The 24472-nt window shown below is 47.1% G+C and overlaps 1 protein-coding gene across 1 annotated transcript; it reads right to left on the bottom strand.

The window, feature by feature from the left end:
- Window positions 1-8465: 8465 nt before the first annotated feature.
- Window positions 8466-23816, bottom strand: DYNLRB1 (dynein light chain roadblock-type 1). Its single transcript, XM_037164532.2, has 4 exons — window positions 23721-23816; window positions 18276-18351; window positions 12298-12465; window positions 8466-8843 (listed from the first exon to the last, which is right to left on the bottom strand). Exons 1-4 carry the CDS (start codon window positions 23721-23723, stop codon window positions 8800-8802), a joined length of 291 nt encoding a protein of 96 aa, XP_037020427.1. The 5' UTR covers window positions 23724-23816; the 3' UTR covers window positions 8466-8799.
- Between the last annotated feature and the right edge of the window lie 656 nt (window positions 23817-24472).

Genomic DNA, 24472 nt, shown 5'->3' with positions numbered 1-24472 from the left:
TCCTGGTTAAAGCCAGCTGTGAGCTCGCTACACGGCTGCACCTGGGCTGCAACTGATGAGGCAAATTTAATTCAATTACGCTCAGCTGGGTCCTGACCAGCCGTCCACGAGGTTTGACCCACACCCAGGAGGTCTGAGTCCTCCCCTTACAGCTCCAGCACCTCAGACCTTGCCTGTCCTCTGTGCCCTTGTCCTGTCTTCCCTCAGGTGGCAGCGTAATAGCTGTCCCTGTTCCAGACTCAGACCAACCCTGTGCCTGGTGCTACCCTTCCTCACTCTCTCACGGCTCTGCACCCCAAGAGGCCCCTCAGTATCTCCCAGCAGCACTCACACCCCTCGCCAGCCCAGCCCCTCTGCTCCCTTTCCCCTTTCTCCCTGAACCGCTCCCAACACCGCTTTCTCCCTGAAATTCTTTCTGCTCTTGGTTTCCACGGCAGAGACCACCTGATACCCCAGCAACTACTATCCCATTGCCCCTTGGACAGAACCCTGGATATCTATCTCCTCAGTGGCCATGCCCCCCACATGGTCTCTCAGCTCCCACCACAGTTAAAAGGGGCAAGATGATGAAACTTTGGTCAATAAAACTAAGTGTTGGGGAACCTGAGCATTTACGACAGCAAGACTTCAACCAGGGGAGGTCCAGCCCGAGATGAGTGGTTATTACCTGGGCGAGTTCCCCATCACCTACAAGCCTGCAAAGCACTGTGGCCTGGTTTCCGGCCACCGGTCCTCCTGCTGACTCAAGTAACCTCAGCCAAGAAAAACCCAGACTTCTCTTAAAGGGGGATGGGAGGGGGGGAGTAAAGTGCTGGGGGTTTCTGGGAAATTTCCTTAAAGGGAAAGGGTACCTGAACTTGAGTGTGATGGCTGGGGCTCCAGCAGCTATCTTGAATCACAAGGACAAGGGCGGTACCCTAGGATGCTGGAAGTAAAGATGGTAGGAGCCTGGGTCTCTGACGATTTTGTGGAGTCACCATTCCAACCCTGGACTGCTCACTAGATAAACTTTTATCTTGTTTAAGACACTGTTGTGTGGGGGTTTGTGCAGCTGAACTGAATCCTAATTGAAATAATGTATTTTGCCATGTATAATGTGCACTTCTTGCCCAAATTTTTGGAGGGAAAAATAAGGATGCACATTGTACATGAGGATAATGACTACATACCATGGGTATAATAATCCCACATACAATGGATACAAAAACATGGGTGAACGTTATACACAGCAAAATCCAGTTGCTTCTATTTTAGTTGACTCTCCTGACCTCTGTCCTCATTTGCTGGCTCCTGCTCCTCGAGCAAAGCGCCAACCTCCCCTCCAGAGGCCAAGTGTCCCCAGTGAGGCCTTCACACCTTTTCTCTCCTCACTCCTTTCATTCTTGTGAACTCATTTAGGCCCCCTTGGCTTTAACCACAGGGATGGCTGCAAATCTGCACGTCCAGCACAGCCTGGCAGAGTTGGTATTCAACAGTCTGACATGTATCTTATTAGACACACGGATGTCTAATAGGCTCATATTAGGCAGGTCATTTCAAATTGCTGACCCCTCTAAACTTGCTCCCCCGTCATCCACATCTCAGGAAGTGGCAGCACCTGGTTGCTCACGTAAGCACCTAGGAGCCCCTGGAGGTCTCATCCCATCACTCCCATGTTCAAAACTCATCGGCAGGTCTTGCTGCTCTCCTTGGAGATCCTGCCACCACCCTCACCATAACCCTGAGTTACCCCTGTGGTCCAGGCCACCATCAGGGCTCGCCTGGCTGACAGGGCTCCGATTCTGCTTGGGCCTGCCTTCTTCACAGAGCCACCAGAATGCAAAATACGTGTGTTTTAAAGAGGAGATTTCAAAGATATTTCGTGCTTGCAGTGGGTTCCCTCTGATCTCCACATTCCCTGAGGTTCTAGAAAACTCTCAATCTTCAGTTACTTCATTGCAACAGGGCTAGAAGCATCTAGATTATAAGCGTAGGTTATTTCAAACTTTTAAAGTTTAATGTTTACCCAAATAATACGGTATGAAAAAGTCAAACAGCAATTTAAATACAGCTGTTCCTTCTGATATTTACACTCACGTTTCCAAGCACCATGGTTTTCCTGCTATTTCTTCAGCTCTAACGAGGGAAGGGGATTTGCCTGTGGCCTCTCCCCACCCTTCCCCTCCCCCAGCAGTTACAGGTTTGGAGCATTAACATTTTGCCTACACAACTATTGTTCTTAGCGGAGTCACATGGGCCCTGGATTTGCTTTTTATTGTACATTAAAAAAATGTTCTAGAGTTATGGCTTAATTTGCCATTCCTTGTTTTCCATGCGCCAATACTAAATTATCCATAAATTCCTTGGAGAACTAAAAACCTCCTCTAAATATATTTGAATGCAATGGATGATCTGTTGGTTTTGTTTTCTTCTTGGAAACACCCTCCTACTCTAATTCGGGACTCTCCCCGATTTTCTGCCCAGTGCCCTGCACCACCATCCTGCGTGTTATCCCTTTTGTCTCCCTTTTCTGTCGGGAGCCTCAAACTGCCTGGGTCCCAAGTCTTACTTTCATTGCTTTGCTCCTGTACTTTGCTGTACAGTCTTCGGTAGCTTTCTGAAAAATGGTGCATGGGAGATAAACGCAGATGAGTTTATATGACTGAAAACATGAATCTTACTCTTACACTTAATACTTTGGCTGGGTATAAGGTTCTAGGTTATAAATGCATTTTTTAAAATCAGGATTTCGAGGGCACTGACCTACTTACTTTGTTTCTAGTGATGGTGTTTGGGGGCTCTTCACTTTTTAAATGTCCGGACCCGCCCTGGCTGGTATAGCTCAGTGGATTGAGCGCAGGTCTGTGAACCAGAGGATCGCAGTTCAATTCCCAGTCAGGGCACATGCCTGGGTTGCAAGCCAGTTCCCTGCAGGCCAGTTCCCAGCAGGGGATGCACTAGAGGCAACCATACATTGATGTTTCTCTCCCTCTCTCCTTCCCATCTAAAGATAAATAAATAAATATTTTTAAAAAATGTCAGCTACCATTTCCCAAGCATTGACTGGGGGCAGGCGCCGCACTAAGCGTTTAAAAAAAAAAAAATGTCCGGACCCTGGTCCTCTGGTTCTCCATCTCTGGATGGTGTCTGCCCAGTGCTCTGAAACGTCACGGTGACGGGGCCTGGCATGGGTCAAAGCTGATTGCTTTGGACACAGATCTTTCAATCTGGAAACTTCCGTCCTCAGTCCAGGGAATATCTTCCTTACAGTCTCCTGCTGATAATGTTCCACCCTGTTTTCTCTTTCTGGGTCTCCTGTTAGTCAGAGGTTGAATATTCCAGACTGATACTTTCCATTTTCTTATCCTCACTTTTTTGGAGATTTTCTCGATTTCAATGTACAAACTCTTCTGTTGAATTTCTTACCTTCATATTTGTAATCTTTCAGGAGTTCTTCCTTATTGCTAACTATTTTTATGACAGCTCTCGTACACTTCACCACGGGGTACAAGGTGCCAGGCCAGTGGTTCTCAGCTCCATAAAGACCTGGGAGCCGGTACCAACTAGCGATGTCCCGGATTCCTCTCAGGGAATACGATTTAATTGGTCTAGGGTGTGTCCCAAGTACAGTTGTTGTTTTTTTTTAATTGGCTGTCTCATCTCCACTAAACGATGGTCATTATCTCCTTTATTTTTAGACTAAGGCCTGGTACATAATAGGCATTCACTAAATGCCTGCTGAATGAATAAATGAATAAAGCACTTTTGTAAAGGTTGGCCGTAAAATAAAAACAGCTTATAGGCAATCTACTTTTGTTCATGTTTCCCCTAAAAATGTCGGAAAACCAGTCAAACAATAGTTTTGTATGTCAAAAAGCATTTAAAACTCAAAAAGTTAAAACATTTTTTCCATTCCTTGTTTCATCTTGCCTTTAGGCAGTCTTTTCTTTCTTTCTTTTTTTAAGAGGGGAAGGGAAAGGGAGAGAGGGAGAGAAATATTGATGTGAGAAACATCGATTGGTTGCCTCTCGCTTCAACTGGGGGCTGAATCTGCAACCTGAGTATATGTCCTGACCAGGAATCGAACCCATGACCTTTTGGTTTATGGGACAATGTACCAACCGAGCCACACTGGCCAGGGCTAAACAATCTTTAACACTGTATTTCTTGTGAACTAGGAAGTTCAAGTATAATTATTTTCTTTTTTTTAAGATTTTATTTATTTATCTTTAGAGGGGAAGGGAAGGAGAGAGGGAGAAAAATATCAATGTATGGTTATTTCTTGTGCGTCCCCTGCTGGGAACTGCCCTGCAACCCAGGCATGTGCCTTGACTGGGAATCGAACCATGGTTATTTGGTTCACGGGCCCGCACTCAATCTACTGAGATACACTGGCTCAAGTGAAATTATTTTCATTTCAGTTTCTGCTGTGACACCCAAGGCAATAGTTGCTGTAGACCAGGAAAGGAGCAGGACCAGTCAGTGCAGGACTAGCAAGGCGGCCCAAAGTGAGTTCAGACTTCTGCCTGGCCTTTAGCCTGTGGAAGAGCTGGAAGTCAGAGAAAACTTTCAGAAGCTGGTGAAGTGCTGTGACTCCCGCCACCCACGGAGGGAGGCGCTTGAGTCAACAGAAGGAGACTGAAAACCAGGGGACAAAAAAGGGTTGTAAGGAGCCAACCAGAGAGAGTGCATCATCCAAAATAAGGGAATGGCAGGTAGGAGGACGAGAGAAGTGGATGGGTGTGGGGACAAGGAACAGATCTTTGCAAACTCATGAAAGATGTCCCAGAAGCACGTTTCGGCTTTACACACACTGGCTCGGAGAGCCAGAAGCCAGTTCACAACAGTATTGTTACAGTACACGGTGCAGGAACAAGGACAAGCCTTGCTGCCTCCTCCTCCCAACCCCTCTGCTGCCCCCCTGCCGCCCCCCACAGGGGGAAGGGCTAGAGCTGGGGAAGGGGTGGCCTCTATCTCCAAAGGCAGCTCAAAGGTTTCGTTGTTACACCGGACCAGACGCATCACCTACCCAAGGCAGGGCCTTCAGTACCCGAAAGTGGTGAGGGAGGCCTGGGACTTCCTACATTACATTCAGAGACGGGAAGGTTGAGCGCCACCGAATAAACTTAACACAGTGAAAAACCAAGATAAAATTGGTCTTTGATCCAACTGAGCTTGTTTAACATTACAATAGGACTAGTGCTTTGTGTTGTTTTCCTTGTCAGTTGAATGTAATAGATCAGCTAAAGCTCACTGACATTGAATTGTGTCTTCCAATATGATGTCTTTGGCATTTTCTACCTGCTGCAAATAATGGAACAGTTGCCTCTTCAGGGGGATGAACCTGAAACCCAGGCCTGTGCCCCGACCAGGATCAAACTGGCGACCTTTCACTTTGCAGCCTATGCACAGCCAACTGAGCCACACTGGTCAGGGCATCCTAGAGTGTTTTAATAAGCATTTTTTTGGGGGGAGGCGGTAAAGGTGGTACCAACTCACAGAGGAACATCGAGATTCCAAGGAACACCAGCGAGTGCTGAAGCAGGGCAATGAATGATGAACGGAGGCTGTAGCAGCTGCTGCATTTTCCCCGACAGGCAATGACTTTCCTGACAGTGGCCCTCTGTACTGGGACCCCAGCCAAGAGCTGGACCTTGGAAGGTGAAGTCCACAGCTGATGGGAATTGGCGCAGACCATGGATACGAACTGCGAGGTGGAAATTGCTGGGGTGATGTGATCTTGAAGGGGAAGTCGACAGGTATACATATTTGTCACTTAAGTGGTATACTTATGTGTAAATTTCACTGTATGTAAATCTCACCCACCTACCAAAAAGAGTCAGCTAGTCGATAACACGGACACTGAAGTATTTAGGAGTGTGTCCTGCCTGCAACTGTCCTTTGAAACGCACCAAATGGGATGGAGTTATGTGATGTTAATTGTAGAGTAAAATGGAGAATGTAAAATTATTTCGACTGTTTGCAATTTTTCATGATGCTGGGAGCAGGCACACCGTGCTTAGGCAAATATAGTCTGAAACCCAGAAGCTGTGCCTGTCCCTCCACGCTCAGGGCAGCGATCAGTTTGTAACGTTAGTGGATACTGCATTCCCACACACTTGCTGCTCCCAAGTACAGAAATGCTAGGGCGTCTGCATGTGCTACACCCCTGTCCAGGCTGCAGGACAAACCGGGATGATCCCAGGTGGCTTCCCACGGGGGATGGGGAGGTGCAGCATCTTCATCTTCACGAGTTCCCTGCTTTTCACTAAAGTCAGACTGAGCCTACTTTCCTCAGGACCCCGAGGGAGTTTTAGGATGGGGAACCCCAAGGCAAATAGGAGGGACGCTGGGATCTTCATTTCTGTTTCCACCCCTGATCTAGCTGTCTTTTTAGTTTGCTTTTGTTTTAGGTGTGGTTGTTAATAACTGTGAGTTTGTTATCCTTTCACTGTTCATGTTTCTTACAGGGGAGTGGGAGGAGGAGAAGGGGGGAGAAGGTACAGAAAATAAGTAGCATAGACAGTAGATAGAAAATAGATGGGGGGGCAAGAATAGCGTGGGAAATATAGAATCTAAAGGACTTGAGACACATGGTCATAAACTAAAGGGGGGGTAATGGTGGGGACAGGCAGGGTAGGGTGGAGGGGAATGAAGGGGGGAATAGAACAACTGTAACAGCATAATCAATAAAAAAAATTAAAAGAAAAAAAAACAGAGACGCTGGGAGGGATCAGATCTCCCCCCATTATTCTTCCTGGAGAAACTCAAGCCAGGAGTACATAGGAACCTCACACCCAGAGCGCCTCTGAGAACAAAGAGAAGATACCGTGCTTCACGTTTAAAACTGAATCTGAGACAGATGGATCCCGGGCCAGTGTGCCCCAGTCCGGCAATCCCACTCTCCGGGGTGTGCTTCCTGAGTCCGCGGGAACGAGGCCCACCTGCAGCTGGTTTCCCAGGGGATGTTCTGCTTGGAGATTTGGGGAGATTATTTGAAATGTATTAAGACAAACATGGATATATTACACAATGGAAAATTCCTATGATCTTTCATTAAAATAAGAGATTTTGAAGAGATGTGCCAAGCCCTTATAAACTACTGGGGTTGGCTAAAAAGTTCATTTAGCTTTTTTTCCATACAATAGCTCTAATAGTGCTTAGTTATTAATCTCATTCAAAACAATTGTTAGATTGTGTCAGCTGTCATATCAGAGTGCATTTAAAAAAGAACTTATCAAAATTATTGAATTTTTGTGCAGCCATTTTAATATTCAAGCTGGAAGAAAACATGCAACATTTTCAGTGTACTATGCTTTATTATTTCTAGGTAAAAGCACAACTGAAACACAAAATATTTGTGCAGTATATGGAGAAGGTGCTGTGACTGATCGAATGTGTCAAAAGTGGTTTGCAAAGTTTCTTGGCACCACTGACATTTTAGCCAAATAATCCTTTGCTGTGGGGTTGTCCTATGCATTGGAAGACATTTAGCAGCACCCCTGGCCTCTGTCCAATAGAAGCCAACAGCAGGAGATAGCTGGCATACTCAAAATATCCAAATCAATAAAGTTATTGGTGAAAATGAAAAATGTTTTTTATTTTATAGAAAAAACCATACGGACTTTTTGGCCAACCCGATACACTGCCAGGCTCCTAAGGATACGTGTTTTACTTCTCTGATACTGTTTCAGGAAACTTCACTGGCAAATTTATTAAAGTATTTTGCTAGATGGAAGAACTCACTCTGCACACAAGGTTCCTTATGGGGAGAGGACAATGGAGAGGGATTTCAAGGTATCTTTCCCCTCTCTAACAAGAAACAAAAGGAAAAAGAAAAAAAAACCTAATGAAAAAATCAACAAACGCGTGATTTCTGGAGGAAAATCCGAGTGCTGCTGAATGGTGGGTGGTCAACAGCCTCAGAGTAGCAGGCACGTCCTGGGACACCCCCACCCCCCACATGAATCCAAGGGAAGACATCTGTTCACCCAGGATGAGCTCCCTCAGGTGAATGAGACTGTCCGGGATTTCCTGGGAAGGCCGTGCAGAAAGAGCAGAACTTCTGGAGTCGTAGACCTGTTCTCCCAGGTGTGAGACCTCAGGCAAATCCTTCTCTACACCCCAATTTCCCTTATTAAGATGGCTTTGACACCCTGTCTGTAGGGTTCCATGAGGATGGTATGAGCCATGGTACATAATACACCAGATACATTCTGGGTACTCAACACATATTATTTCATTTCCCCGGGGCAGTGTAAGAGAAAACATCTTTCACTGCAAGAGACCCAGAAATCTGGGTACCAGTGATAAACCAGGCTCAGAGCGGCAAGTATGGCCATGGGTGCCACGCAGAGCAGGCCTCTCAGGCTGCGAACTCAATCTGAGCAGAGGCTGGAGGCAGCACCGTGAGCCTTCAGACCACGTGATGACATAGGGGGAGAGAGGCCCTTTCAACTCAGTGTTTATAGAGACACACAGCGGGGCAAGTTTCAGTTATTTTTAGTTAAAGAAAAACAGCCTTTTCCAAGGGCAACAAAGTGAACTGAACGTTAGAAGGAAGCGGGGTGCGTGCCTCTCACAGGCTCTTGTTCAAAACCTGGACTGGGGGAAAGAGGGTCCTCCTGGGAACTCAGGGGAGACCGGCCAGCAGGGGGATGACTTTGGTGGAAGGGGGTGGAGCTACAGCCCACCGTGGCCACTTGATTGGTCTGCATGGGCTCTCAGGTGATTTCTACCTGCCAGCTGACAATCATGATTAACACTATTCTTCTTGGGGACACTGAATGAAGGAATGATGTGTGGAGCCAAGAGAGTGGCTTATTCAGTTGGATTCTGAATCACAATCAAGAAATAGTCTTTATCTGCAAAAAAGAAAAATGAAAAAAAAGTATCAGTAAATGTAAAAAGGGAGAGAAACACACTAGCAAAGAATTAAATCATTAAACCACCAACCATAAAACAGGCAGGCCGAATACAAAGTATCAGTGCTCAGACTACTTCCAGTGGCTTCGAAAGTAAACTTGCAAGTTTCCTGCGGCAGCCTTTGCCAGTGTGACCCCGCAGCGCACCCTCTTTTCCAATCTTCCCAGAACTAAGAGGGAGGGAGGTGTTATCACTGTTTTCTGGGCAGGGAAATTTGGGTTCAGAGAATTTCAATAACTTGCTTGTGGCAGTGGTTCTTAAGATGGAATAACCTGGAGGGCTGGGCCCCACTCCCAGCTCTTTGGAGCCGGCAGGTCTGGGGTAGAGCCTGAGAATCTGTATTTTTAACACTCCTAGGTCGTGCTCATGCTGCACGCTCTGGGAGAACCAGCAGTTCACGGTCACCTGGCCGGTTGGTGTCAAAGATGAAATTCCAACTTCAACCCCAGTGCTCTTGGGTTAATGTCAGTTCTGTCACAGGCTGGATGAGAACATTTCAAAGGCACCAGATCAAAGGGGGCCAAAGCTACCTGGATTCTGGCTCTGGGGATCCAGCCCAGTGAGGAGGAATAATGTCCCTTGTGAAATCACCGCAGGTCTGAGACCTCAGGGCTGAGCCTGGCTGGCCCTCCTTTTACAGACAAGGAAACTAGAGAAGCAGAGAGTTTCGACTTTGCCCACTTCATCAAGTTGCAAACATTTATTAACATTTCCGTGTGGCAGGCCCTGGACCAACCATTTCTCATATGGCACCTCAATGAATCCCCAAATCGCTCTATTGAGGCAGGTATGAGTGTTTTCTCATTTTACAAACAAGGACACTGAGGCTCAGAGAGTTAAATGGCTTGCAGAAGCCAAGGCAAAAACGCAGGATGGGATAGCTTGGGTTTGACAGCTTGCTGAACACAAGCAAAATGGCAGGACCTCGGCCACATCTGCTTCATGTCTGCTGATTTAACCTAAAGCTTGCTTGTTCCCATGATGGTTGGCTGACAGGACTGGGGAGAAGCAGACCTCAGATGACTAATAGTTTCATGGCTAAGTAATGTGTAAGTAAAGACACAAATTGCTTCCTAATAAAAATAAAAATAACTAAAGCCACCAACAAAGGTAGACATAATTAGCAATAGCAGTGTCTTTTCTTCCGAATAATCTAGCTCTAAATTCAATAATATCACTCCAGGTGCTCTGTGGGGAACAGAGTTTTAAAGCTTGATTAGGCTGACAACTTAGGTTTATATGAACAAAGTTAATACATGAAAACCAAAAGACAGTCTTAAAAATATCTCTTCATATGGGCTACCCCGGGCCAGGATGGGGGAAATGTACATACTCATACATGGGAACCAAACTGATGCCACCTCCTGCAATTTGTGGTCTCCTCAGCTTGGTCAATGAGGAAGATTAAGGTGGGAAGGAAGGGACCTGGGCCTCCTTCCCGGGCAGGGCCGCTCCAGGCTGTTCCCCACTGTGTGGGGTGCTAATTAGAGCCCCAGGAAGGCCCACCCTGAAGGGCCTAGGGACTGGCGCCGGACACAAACCCTAAGGCGATCCGGCCCAACGCCTCAGAGGATGGGCACAGCAGCTCCCGACAGCACGGTTTTTCTGGCCATTACCAAAGTGGGTGTACCAAGGTGTTTTCATCTTAAATAACATGTCCCACGGGCATCCCCCACCCCCATCCCCAGTGCTGACCCCACCTCTAACCCCCACAGTGGGAGGGTCAGCAATAGAGGGAGGTTTGTAAAGTCCTTCATTTACTTATTCAGCAAATATTTGTGAAATGCTTACTATGTGTTTCCAAGTTTGTTTTTGGAACTGTCTAGAGGGGGAGATAAGACTTAAAAATGCAGATAAACGGGCCCGTTAGCCAAGTGAAAAGGCAGGATGGGAGTGCAGCCAACAGCAGGGTGGCCGATGGGGGGCCCAGGGAGAGGCTCCTCAGGCAGCAGGGTGGCTGGAGAGGTGGTGAGGGTGTCTGAAAGGTCACTCCTTGTGTTTAAGGCAATATGGCAAAGCCACACCCACCAGCATAACAAGGTGTGTGTGTGTGCCCCACAAGGATGTGAGTGCAAGACGGTGAGCAAGCAAGTGAGAGTGCAAGCACACCCTCCCTCCCTGCCGGCCTCTCTGGGTGTCACCAGAGCCAGGGTGTGGTCACTTTATCCTCGCCCCCCCTGACAAGGCTGTGCACCCAAAGGAGAACCTGTGGGTCCTTCAAAGGCACTGAATTACCCCAGAATTCTGCAGCTGGTCTCTGCCATCTGTGTCACCAAGGCCAGGGGCATTCAGTGTCCCTACCCTTCCTGCTGCCTCCTCCATCTAGGCCCCAATCACAGTGACATCGCCTCCTGCCTTAAAAACCTCTGCTCACGGGGTCAAGTCCGTGCAGCCGAGTTTGGTGTTGGAGGCCGTTTCTGACCTGAACCAAGCGTCTCACCTCCCTCTCCCTCCTACACATATTCTGATGCCCCGGATGGACTGCACTGCAACCTGCCTGCATCATCATCTACAAGCTCAACTCTGTGGCTCAGCCCAAAAAGAGAGAGGGAGAGAAGCAGCAACGCGAAAACAGCCCTGGAGACTCTGCCCACAGTCTGTGCGTGCTGAGTGAGGTGAGGCAGGACAGGTGGTCCTGCCGTCGCCTGCGGTCCCAGGCCTCGTGGGCTCCTCCCAGGATGAGCATCTCATCACCCTGAGAATGATCCTAAGCCCTAAAGACAGGGGTGTTGTACCACACAGCCAGCTCCAAAGTGCAAGCCAACACTTCGCATGAAACAAAAGCAGTGATCAGTGCCGGGGGTAGGGTGTGGGGAAAGCCGGCTGTACGGGACCCAGAGAGACAGCACTGTCCTTCAGAAGTGGGTAACTGAACATTTTTTCAAAGACAAAATGACTATATAGTATCTTTCCCTTCTGATTTGGTTTAAAATCATTGACTCTTTTTTCTTCCAACGTAAGCTTCCTTGCCCCTCTGCTTACTCCGCTCTTTCCTGTGCCCTCAAGATGACGCACCTTCTGGGAAGCCTCTGCCGACCGCCCCGGGCAGGCCTAATCACGCCCTCTCCTACGTCCCCAGTGCTCCTTGAACGGCCCACATCAAAGTGAGGGTTACACTGGGTCACACTTATGAGTCTGTCTCCCCCCGTGAGTCGAAGACTCCCCTCTTTGGCCTAGAACCCAAGACAGCGTCTGACTCAGCCACTGCACCCGAGTCTTGGCTGGGGTGCCAGCCAGGGACTGGACAGGCGGCAAGGCCATCAGCTCTGTCCCTTCAACTCTTCAGGCCTTTCTGTGGAACCTGAGGAAACACAAACGTGCTAAGCCTTTCCCACACGTTGCAGAGCCTGTGCTGTGACGGTCTGACCCAGGAGGGGATGAGAGACCTCTTACCTGGGGCAACCATAATTTCATTTTTCTTGGAGCGAATTCGAAGGAAGGTGAGGTCATTCTGGGGGTCAATTTCACGCACGGTGCTCCGGGCCTTCAAGATGAAGTTGTGCATGAGGCTGGCGTACTGTGTGGTGGTGGGACTGTCCATGGTGCTCTTGACAGGGATGCCTGAGGGAGAGCAGAGCAGACAGGCTGAGCGGGGTGTCGAGGCCCAAACTCCACACCCTAATTCTACAGAACTGGACTAGCAGTTAATGGTCAATGCCACTATTCCCTGAAGGCTGGGCGGGCACAGTGCTGAGCACTTCAAGTACGTCACTGCCAGTCCCCAGAACTACGCTGAGGGTGGTGTCACCATCTTCACTTGCCAAGTGGGGCAACAGACTCTGGGCAGGGAGGCGGCCTGCTCACGGGCACAGAGCAGATCAGCAGCGGAGCCAGGACTCAGCGCAGGCCCGCGGGCTCCTCTCGCACGGCTGCACCGTCCTGACCAGTTTCTGGCACTAAAAGGAGAGACTACCATTCAGAACACTTAGAACCAGGCAGACAGGACGAGTCCTACAGATCTAAAGACCAGAGAGCAGGAAGAAAACAGCTCGGCTTGTGCCAGGTCAGGAGCATCACTCGTGTGCTGCTCCTCTTCCCACCAAGGGAGACTGTTCAGTTACAGCCGTCTCCCCAAATTAGGCCCCATTTCTGTCTGCACACATCCTTGTAAACAGCATTGCTACGACTTTCAAAGAGCCCGCAAGTGGTCATTCCACTGAGTTCATTGTGCCTCCACTGTTGGGTACTGAGGCTGGCTTAAAATTTTTTATTTTGAACTTTAATTTTTTAAATACTCACCTGAGGGTCCACTGATTTTTAGAGAGAGGGGACAGAAGCGGGAGGGGGAGGAAGGGAAAGTGAGAAACATCGATCTGTTGCCTCCCGTGCACTCCCCGACCAGGAATTGAACCGCAACCCTTCGGTGTATGGGACGGGCCTCCAACCGAGCCACGCCAGCCAGGGCTGAGGCTGGCTTGTTTAGTGCATTACTGTGTGATACACACCACTGTGCATCAAGCCTGTTCTGTTTTGAAGACTGTTTCCTTGTGACAAACTACTCCATGGACCTCCCTCACTGGTCAGTGCCTGTTGTCATGAAGGGGAGGAATGGGGCTCAGCCCGAGTGACCGCAGGCCACAAGTGGAGCACCAGGTGCCTGTGAATCACTGTGACCTGCCAACAGAAGGCTCCATCAGTGAGGCCCCAGGTGCCCACAGCTGACAGGCACTTGTCATGAATGTGGTACACGTGGCTCCTCACATATGAGTGGCTGGATTTGGGACACAGGCCCTGCTCATCTGGTCCACAACTGACTAGCCTAAGGCTCAGCCAAAAGCAGCCACCCTCAGGCCTACCCATGGGCGGCAAGAAACTGCCTCAATCTTGTCTTTTGAGGGCACAGGGACACAACAGTGGGCAGAAGAGGACACAGTAGCAAGAGAAGCAGCTGAGTCAGAGAGGCTGCTCTGAACCAACTGAAGCCAAGAAAACAGGATGTAGTAATCACTTGCCTTTAAGAGACAAGACAAGTGGGTCACCAGACGGTGCTGTTGGGTCCTAGCTGGCAACAATGTGCCCACCAGGGCCTTGCTCAACAGTGGAACCTTTCTGAGGATGGTAGTATGAGCAGCTGGGGTGATGACTGAGTAGGAACTCTGAAATCTGATGACCTGCACTTCCACCCCTGCTCTGCCCCTTCATGGCTATGTGGCCTCAGACAAGTGATCAAACTTCTCTACGCCTCCATTTCCTCATCTGTAAAATGCCTGTGCTTCAAAGTACTGCTGTGAGGATTAAGTATGACTTAAGAATGTGTAGCGAGGCCCATGCTGGGATGGCTCAGTTGGTTGGAGCACCATCCTATATACTTAAAAGGGTGGGGATCTGATCTCCAGTCAGGGCACATACCTAAGTTTTGGGTCTGATTCCCCGCTGGGGCATGTGTGCAAGGCAACCAACCGGTGTTTCTCTCTCCCTTCCTCTCTGTCCAGAATCAATAAACATATTATCCTACCCCCCCCCCCCCCCCCGGCAACTTCAGAGGCAAATCTCAAGGCCTGGCAAAGTTTAGATCAAACCCCTTGACCTTCTCTTTTGTATACAAGGGCACCTGCTCTCAGGTTCCTCTGCCTGGAACTTCCCTTTCTTCCCCTATTCTCTCATAATTCCCACTGGTCCCTCAGGCCTCCATCTTTTGGTGGCCCCAGCCACCCCCAGATGTGGTGAGCTGCCCATTCTATCATCCTGGCACCATGCGATTTTCCTCCGCAGTTACTTGAGTTTGATATCACACCTTTATGGAGGTGACCATTACGTGTGTTCCCCAGCCAGGGCCAGGTCTGATTTGTTTACCAGTGTGTTTGGAGAGGCTGTGTTAAGCATTAATCGCTGCTAATAAATGAGAAGTCACAAGGGCTACTTTCAGTAGTTCAGACATGTGTTTGATTACATTCCTACCAAGTGAAAGGGTGTGTAAAGGAGACAAGAATCTAACCACTTGCTGGCTCGCATTAAAAACAAAAGAAGGCCCTGGCTGCATAGCTCAGTTGGTTGACCGTTGTCCTGATACACGGAGGTAGTGGGTTCAATCCCTGGTCAGGTCACATACAAGAATCAACCAATGATTGCATAAGTATGTGGAACAACAAATTGATGTTTCTCTTTCTCTTCCCCTCTCTAATACCAGTAAATAAAAATTTAAAAACAAAACACAACCTAAAACAAAGAAACAAAACATGAAGATGGAGTAGGCCAGGGACCAAAACTGGGGAGAATTTCAAAAAAGGTCAGAGATCAGAGGCTGCCAGAGCTGGGACACTTGCAAGACACTGCAGTGACCAGGCCGTCTGCCCCCGAGCCACCGCCTTCACAAATGGGGCCTATGCAGCCTGCAGAGCCGCTGGTCACCGGGGAGGCACAGTTTCTAACCCGAGACTCAGATCTGTCAGGTCGTATAGCCAGGACCTTCCACCAAACCCGACTCCGTCCATCAACAATAAAAAAACTAACAAAACTTAATAGACATTTATTACACACAGACTGTGTCAGCGCTGTTCCAGGTGCTGGGGTACAGTCGTGAACAGGGAGACAAACCCCTGGCCCTACGGGGCTTACACATTTGAGTCCGTTATACCACCTTATGCGGGTAGCAGCAGAGGGTAGCAGGGGGGCTGGAGAGGTACAAATGGACCAGAATGTTCCTTAAATTCTTGCTAAGTTGTCTTAAATTCAGACTTTTATCATGAAACATCATTGCCATTTGGCTAAGACAGAGATGTCAAAATGCAGTGGCAGGTTGTTGGTAAGTTTTAGAACAAGGTGTGTGATGAGTTCAGGGGCAAGAGCGACCACACTGGGCTGGGTGGTCAGGGAAGGCAGCCCACAGGAAGAGGCAACTGAGTTGAAATGTCCTTAATTGGAAGCTTCCAGAGGGTTTCAAGGCCCTCTGAGAAGTGAATTCTGGCCATCCCCACCCACAGCTGGGTGACCTTGGGCAGGTCACCTTGCCTCTCTCAGCTTTAGGTTTCTCATCTGAAAAATGGGCAAACAGCCCTGGCGGGTGTGGCTCAATCAGTTGGAGCATCATCCCATACAGCAAAAGGTTGGGCATTCGATTCCTGGTCAGGGCACATACCTAGGCTGCAGGTTCAATACCCGCTCAGGGTGTATATGGGAGGCAACCAATTGTTTCTTTCTCACATCGATGTCTCTCTCTTGCTCTCCCTTCCTCTCTCTCTAAAATCAATAAACACGTTAACACTTTTTTTAAATGAGAAAAACCCTGCCTTGCAGGGTCACTGTGTGAATGTAATAAATAAGATCGAAGAGTAAGCTCTATGAACGGGACACAAAAATAAACACACACAATAACTTTAACAGTTTAATGGCACTTACTATTCTAAAAGCTTCCCTGAGAAGGAGGTAGTATGATTATATTTTACCGATGAGACACTGAAACAGAAAAGGGAAGTGATTTTTCCCAGATTTCAGGTGCGTTTTCCTTGCCCCCCCCTCTCTCCTATACTCCAAGGGCCCCTCTTCTGCCTCTGCAACTTGTTTCCTGAGGGGAAAACAAAAACCAAAACAAAACAAATACCCAGGCAGTCTGGTTCCACAGCCCATATTCTCTACCATTGAGCAATACTGCCACATTAGCATACAAAAAAATGCTCATTAGTATCATTAGTATCTCATTAGTATCCAAAATGCTCCTTAGTACCCCTAGTTGGGGCTGTATCTTTCCAATGAACACGTTCAACTTTTGGGCAGCTTTAAGGCAAGAATGGAGGCTTATGGTCTGTGAATACCACAATACTAGTGAAGGTCTAGGGCTCCCAGCTGAAGAGTCAGCTCCTGAGGCTGTTCCCTCCCATTTGGGGTCAAAAAGGTCCGGTCCCAAAAGACAGTCTCTCTCTGAGTGACATACAAACAGCTGTTCGGGCCTTGGACCAACCGCTCCACTTGGGGCAGCTGAGGCCTGAAGAGGAGGTGGCAAAGGCCCAGGCCCACCTGCTGCCCTGTAACAGACCTAAGCTGGGGCCTGCTGCATCTCCCAGTGTCTTGAGCGCTCCCAACCTGCTGCCTCCTTTAAATGCGATGACCACATGGTCTAATTAGGGTTCAACAAAGCCAAGGAGTAGCCTCTGCCTAACTCTGGGCTGGCCAGGGTCTAATGACTTGGAAAATGACACTCTGAGGGTATGACACCTCCACTTCATCACCTTTGGTGACGTTCATTCTGCTTTACCAGAGAAGGCACCGTTGAGAACTTGGCCTTTCCAAAACAAGGCCCAGAGCAATGACACACACAGGGGCTCTCACAGGGCCTCAAACAACTCCAGATGAATGAATACGCTGAACCAGAGAACTGGGGAAGCCCAGCCGCGGGACTCTGGGCCACAGACCTGCAGCCACTCCCTGGTCCTTCACACAGGTGTGAGAGAAGGTGCACAAGTGCCTCGGACAGACTTGGAATGACATCTTGGCTCTGTAGTGGCAGGCAAGTCGACTGATTTCTAGACTCAAGTTTTCTCCACTGCAAAATGGAGAAAGGGCTGCTTTAAGGGATAAATGAAATTTGTTTACAAAGTCGGTTTACCAGTCTGTAGCCTGGCACAAAACAGGCAGGTGAGAAATGTTAGTCTCCCTCTTCGCCATGTCTATAGCGGTTAGGGAAAATCAGTATCTGTACTCTTCTAGTGAAATAACGTTCCAGAAGAGAAGGGAAAAACTACAGGCATAAAGAAGTTGACCAGAGTATCACCTAACAAAAAAGTGGAAACAACATAAATGAGGGATAATTTAATAAACATTGTACTGGCAGTTAAAAAGTCACGTTTATGTAAACCATGAAGCAAAACAAACAAACTTCATGAGTAAACATATGCAAAAGATAACAACTGCAGTCCTGGCTGGTGTGATTCAGTGGACTGTCAGCCTGCGAACCAAAAGGTCACCGGTCTGATTCCCAGTCAGGGCATAGGCCTGGGTTGTGGGCCAGGTCCCTAGTTGAGGGTGTTCGAGAGGCAACCCATTGATGTATATCTCACACACAGATATTTCTCTCTCTCTCTTCCTCTACTAAAAATAATATATATATATATATATATATATATAAACTCAAACTCCCTTAAAAGTATATATAAAAAAAAAGAGTAACAACTATAATTATGGGGAAGAGAAAATGCACCTGAACAAGGGCTGAAAAAGCATGGCACACTGAAAAGTGTGCTCTGTCAGGACAGTGGGACTGAGTGACTTTTTTCCTTTATTAAAAGTCAGAATTCAGCAACAGTGCTAGGACAATGCAGGTGTTTTAAAAAGGGTGAAAATTCATGAAGGGGCTTGGTAAACAGCAAGTGCCACGCCGTGTTCGGGCCATTTTCTGGGCCCCGCCCGAGTACTGGTCACGGTGGGAGGGGAGGGTGTACCTTCCGTGTTCACCACGATGATTCCCTGCACTCCTTTCTGGCTCTGAAGTCGCTTCAGTGTCTCCTCCACTTCTGCCTGCCAGAGAGAATAAGACCGAGGTTAGGAGGGGCCAGGAAAGCTGGATTAACTCCCTCTTACCCTGGCAGATGAATCACACATTTGTTTTCCAACAACAAACAAGTAACACCTGGACATGTGACACCTCCTCAAAGCTCTCCAGGCCTGTTTAGAGTGGTTCCCAAGCCTTCACCAGCACCAAAGTCATCTGTTCAACCCCTGGCATAGGGCAGGGCTCCTCCTGGCCCTTCGCCTACCAGGCACTACTACCCCTCCTGCCTCAGCTATTCGGGAGCAGAACAGTAATACCACTCCTGGGAGTATAGACACATCCGTGACTCACGTATCTGGTACACCTAGGGTACAGGACGACGATGATTTGAAAAAAACCCAAACAGTGGTGTCTAACAGGAAGGAGACGCTGTCATTTGGGGCCCAAACAGCACAACTGAAAACATTCCAAAGGAAGCAAAATGACCCCATGAGGACAGACTCGGCGACTTAATAAGCTAGTGTCTGAGATAGTATAACATATGGCTCACAGCCACAGGAAATATGCCTGGGGCAGGGGCTCATTAATCCTGATTCTCCAGAAACTAGTCAGGGTGGGATGCTCTGGCATATGGGATCAGTAAGCAGAGGGGACAATCAGACATTTGGCGCCCTGCCACGCAAAGCCTTCTATGTTAATCACGCACATCTTTTACCCTACCCCCCACTCCCCATCTACATGCCCACACCTGTTTCCATCTCTTTTTATCCTAATAAGGCCTCTTCTCTGCTGAAATCCAACAAATTCTTCTAGACGTTTAAGACATCACTTCCTTCGAAAAACCTTTACTGATCCCCAACTCAGCGGAGTCTAGCACTCCTGACACTGCAAACTCTTGACCGTACCCTGCTGGGGATACACAGAATGGTCTGCAGAATAGAAACTCAATGTCACAACTGCTCAGCTGAAGCCAGCCTAACTCTTCCTGTGGACGGAAACGGGCCCTGCAGTGAGCTCGTTCTCTGAAGGCCCCTTCCAGATGGGTCCAGAATCCAGCCAGAACCCTCGACAGGCTGGGAGTTAGACTACATTGGAAATAGAGGCTCCATTCTCCAAGAGAGTGGTTCCACATCCCCAGAAGCTCATGAGTTGGCCTGGGAGGAGGAGCTTCTAAACAGTGGATGGAGATGGCACAATGAGCTATTGTCTTTCTAGTAGGAAAAAGGCTAACATTCCAGTCACTACCACCTACTCCCCTATGATGTAAGAATACTCTCAAATGCTGGAGAGAAGGGCAAACAAGTTCCTCCTACAAAGTAGCCTGTCACCTCTAAAAGCTGGAGCCTGTGTGAAAGGACAGGGCTACATGAGAGTATATAGTACAGTGGGTCATACATAAGAGATCAGAGTTCATTCAAAAGACTCACTGAGTTCCTACTATGTACTATTCTGCAGAGGCACGGTGAAGTGGGATATGATCACCACAGTACTCAGTCTGACCTGGTAACTTTCCTGGAAATTCATCCTAAGGAGGTAATGCCAGAGAAGCAAAAAGACACGGCAAGGTGTAGTGACATCAGCATTTGCAAAAAGCAGAAAGAGCCGCAAATGCCCAATAATTAGGGAAAAGGCCAAGTAAATTATGGAATGTCTATTCACCAGAATATATTGGATTGGGCAAAAAGTTTGTCTGTTTTTTTCCCATAAGATGGTCCTAGTAGTGCTTAGTTGTCTTTAACTTCATTCAAAACAATTTTATTAGATTTGTACTGTGACAGCTGTCATATCAGTGTGAATCAAAAATAAAACATCAAAACTGGTGAATTTTTGTGTAGCCATTTTAATATTGAAGATGGAAGAAGTTTATGCAACATTTTTGGCATGTTGTGCTTTATTATTTCAAGAAATGTAAAATGCAACTGAAACTAAAAAAAAAAAAGATTTGTACAGTGTGTGGGGAAGGTGCTGTGACTGATCGAACATGTCAAAAGTGGTTTGCGAAGTTTTGTGCTGGAGATTTCTCTCTGGAAGATGCTCCACGGTTGGGTAGACCAGCTGAAGCTGACAGCAATTAAATCAAGACATTAATTGAGATCAACATTATGCCACGTGGGAGATGGCTGACATACTCAAAACATCCAAATCAATCAAGTTATTACTGAAAATGAAATATATATGTGTCTTTTCCACTTTATTTTTTAAATTTTTATTTATTTTTAGAGAGAGGGGAAGGGAGCAAGAGCGGGAGAGAAACATCAATGTGTGGTTGCCTCTCATGTGCCCCCTACTGGGGACCTGGCCTGCAAGGCAGGCATGTGCCCTCACTGGGAATCGAACAAGCAACCCTTTGGTTTGCAGGCCAGCACTCAATCCACTGAGTCACACTAGCCAGGGTGTATGTGTCTTTTATGGAAAAAGCCATGGGGACTTTTTGGCCAACCCAATAATACACAGAGTAACAATGATGATCAGAATAAACCACAGAAGGTTAATGATGTAACCTTACAGAAAAACAGCTAAATGCAAAAATGAAGTGCTTGGTAACTACAACCACATGAAAACAAGAAGGCTACAAGAATTATGAAAAATAAAACACACTGATTTATTGGTTCAGCATAGGAGAAATAACCATCTGAAGCAAATGATTCACAAGGGAACTGTGACCAACTTGACTACTAACCATAAAAATTAGAATTTTGCCCTGGTTGGTGTGGCTCAGTGGGTTGAGTGCCAGCCGCAAAGTAAGGGCTGGCTGGTTTGATTCCCAGTCAGGGCACGTGCCTGGGTTTCAGGCCAGGTCCTGGTGGGGGCATGCAGGAGAGGCAACCACACATTAATTTTTCTCTCTCTCTTCCCCTCTAAAAATAAATTAAAAATTTAAAAAGTGTTTTGAATTTTTATAAAAGAATGAATCAAAAGGATATAAAAACATCTGCATCAAATAGAACAAACAAGAATGATTCCAAAACATCAAACAAAATGATTACGGAAAATAGCATGTCTTTAAAAGTTAAGTGGGCAAAAGTAATACTAGTAGAAAATACACCTAAGAGAAATTACAAACACACAGAATAATGTTCATTACTCCCTGTAAATAAAGAAATGAAAAATTATAGCAATGCTGAGGTAATTTTTTCATGTTGGCAATGTTATGGCAAAATTGGTACAAAGGCAACATGACCTTTTGGGATAGCTACGGGATAACGCTATTACAAGAACCAAAAAGTATTGGTCCTTTCACCTCAAAAATTCTTTTCTTGAGACTTTCACCTAAGGGAATAATCTGATAAACTTTATTTTATTTTTTGATAAACTTTTTTTTTAAAAAAGGAAAACTGTACAGTCAGAGGCATTCATTACAGCACTAGCTCTACTGATGAAGAACTAGAAGCGACACGAATGTACACAAGGGGAATGGTTTGGCAAATCTGGTACAGCTATTTCACTGATTATTACACAGCACAAAGTTATTCATCGCAAAGATGATGCAGCAACAAGGTTAAAACAAACAAAAAAAGAAAAACTATCATATACATCTCAAAAATACAAATATGTGAACAAAGAGAAAGGACAACATACAAAAATGAAAATAGTTGTGTAGTGGAGTAAAACAAGATGAGAATTATGGATGATCACCATTCTAAAGGGCAACTTGGCAGTTTCTACCAAAATGTAGAACAGGCATACCAGAAGTACCACTTCTAGGAATCTATCCTACACAAACAGTAATCACTAGCATGAATAAAAAAGAAAGAGATGAGAACAGTTACTGCAGCATTGTCTGAAAACTGTAAACCACTGACATGTATATACTGCAACAGCATACTATACAGTCCTTAAAATAGAATAAAGTAGATCTGTTATATTGACATGGAAAAACACTTGATATTTTTAAATGAAGAGTAAGTTGCAGAACACGTCTATGCACAGCCTAAAGTAAACTTAGTATCTATAAACGTGTGTTCCAGTTTCATGCAATGAACATCTTACATGTAAGTGTGCTTATGCACTGAAGCAATCTGGAAGGAAACACACCCAAGTGCCAATAGTTGTTACCAGAGAGGAATGAGATGGGATTATATGCACTTCCTACGTTGTATACTTTGGTACTGCCTGAATTTTCTAAGTATGTTTTGTTCTTATGCATACAAACACAACAGCATAGTAAAGGTAGCAGTGAGCTACAATTGGTGTCAGAGAAAGAAGGGACATACACATGCTTAAATTAGACATACAGAAAACTACCAATTTTTCAGAAGAGACTGAGGCTGGGAGTCAGGGTTCAGCAGAAGATTTACTTTTCACTAAGATACTTTCAGATTGTATTTTACTGTACACAAGTATTATCGGCTAAAAAATACTTTTTCTCACAGTTTAAAAGCGACGTGAAATAAAACGTGACTTGAAAGACGAAGTTACTTATGTTTGAAGCATTATCACTTATATTTCGTGATGTACAGACATTCTTTGTAGTGTAACACATGAAGAAATCAGACTCCACAACTGTAAATTCGGTAGGAGCTAAACCCTATGCAGCAAAAACTGAAGAGAAAAACACTGATGAGCTAGAATACGCTAATTAACATAAGCAGTTGCTTCTAGGTTATGGCACTTTTTCTTTTTGCTTTTCAATTTTTCTTAGAGACTTTAAAATTTAAAATAAGATTTCTGAAGTAATACACTCACATGGCTAAATATTCTAAGTTTTTTCCAGGTTGGGAGGATTAAAAACATGAAAAAAACAAACTTGACAAGGCGTTAAGGAGCCCGCAGCCCCAGCCAGCAAAGCAGGGATCCTCCAGGGCGGACCCGCCCTTTTCTGATTCAGGCAACCAAGTCCCAGCGGCAAGAGAGAACCACAAGAACAAAAAGGCAGGAGTCAGTTTCTAGGGTTCTAATCCACTTCCGCCATTTCCTGGGACAAAGCACTAGGTTTTCCCAGGCTTTGGATTTCAAGGGTGTAAAATCGGGGGCGATCACAGAGACGTGGTGAGGAAAAAAGCCAAACTACATAGAGAGCTTTAAGTGCCTGAAACAAATTAATCTTCCAGGAAACCTTATCGCTACCGTTGTAATCGCGCAACAAGGCCCAGGATACCAGGATGCACCGGCCGCTGGGCCGGCTTCCCCTTCCCCGTCAGATCCTAACCCAGGCCTCTGAACTCCCGCTTCCGGTCAAGGGGCAGAGGGATGCACGGGCCCCGCCTGAATCCCCTCTATCCCTCTATCGGGGTCTGGAGGCCCAACCCTACTCGCGTTCCGCCCTCGGTCAGCTCTGACCCAAACCAGCCCCGCGCAAGGACACTCCTGGAGGACCGAAGGCTAGGGGCACGGTGCGACGGCCATGGTCGGCCAGGTTTCCACCATCAGCCGCGGGCTAAAGAGAGACACTCACCATCTCGGACGGTCCCGTAGCTCGGCGTCTCTAGCCCAACCCAGTCCGGAGGAATTTCTGCGCCTGCTCAAAGAATACGTCAGAACGGACAGCCTCACTAGCCAACCAGGAGCCAGCGTAAGGCGGACCAGGAGGCAGACCTTAGATCCCCCAGGGCTCGTGGGAAATCTGCCTTCCGCCGTCCGAAAGTGAAAAGCTAGGGAGCACTTTAATTATGGAAAATTCCCAATTCACACGATGTCGGACAGATGCTGGTTCCCGCTGTCGGAAGAGGCAGGCTTTCAACCGTCTACGAGGCCTGACTCTAAAAGGTCTAGGGGGTGGGCGGTGAGGGAGTATGAAGGCGAGGGCGGGGGGTTATTGACACCCTCACCCCCTGTGCGTCCAGATTGAGGCAAAGTGAAGCGCGGAGCCAAAATATGCCGAAGAGGTGAGAGAGTCCGCAGTTGGGTCTGGACTCCAAGCGTCTCTGGGGTCTCAGAGGGACCCCGTTGGGAATATCCCATGCAGGCTCGGAGATGAAGTAGCTAGGGCTGGCCTGGGGAGTCTGCAGACTTAGGGGCTTAGTCAGCCCCATCCCTGTTACCTGGAAGAAGCCACTTCACCTCTCTATGCTCCCTCCTTTTCTCAGCTTTAAAAGGAAGACCCTTCCTTCCAAAGCTCCATGTCCTCTCCCGCCCTCTCGCTTTCTACTCCCGCAGACCACAAAAATTTCTGGGTTTTGTAGCGGTAAGTTATTTGTTAAAACAACT

The sequence above is a fragment of the Artibeus jamaicensis genome, unplaced genomic scaffold (assembly GCF_021234435.1).
Source record: "Artibeus jamaicensis isolate MK-2021 breed Jamaican fruit bat unplaced genomic scaffold, CSHL_Jam_final contig_685, whole genome shotgun sequence".
Taxonomy (NCBI): Eukaryota; Metazoa; Chordata; class Mammalia; order Chiroptera; family Phyllostomidae; genus Artibeus; species Artibeus jamaicensis.
Note: the sequence above shows the minus strand (reverse complement) of the source record. Positions and strands in the feature narration are given on the sequence as shown.

Bases quoted from the DNA above. Each gene is read 5' to 3' on its own strand.
- DYNLRB1 (XM_037164532.2), bottom strand. The intron at 12,466-18,275 runs GTACACCCTCCC...GCTCTCCCTCAG, and splicing joins CATCGTGGTGAACACGGAAG to GCATCCCTGTCAAGAGCACC. The intron at 8,844-12,297 runs GTAAGAGGTCTC...TCTTTTTTGCAG, and splicing joins TGAAATTATGGTTGCCCCAG to ATAAAGACTATTTCTTGATT.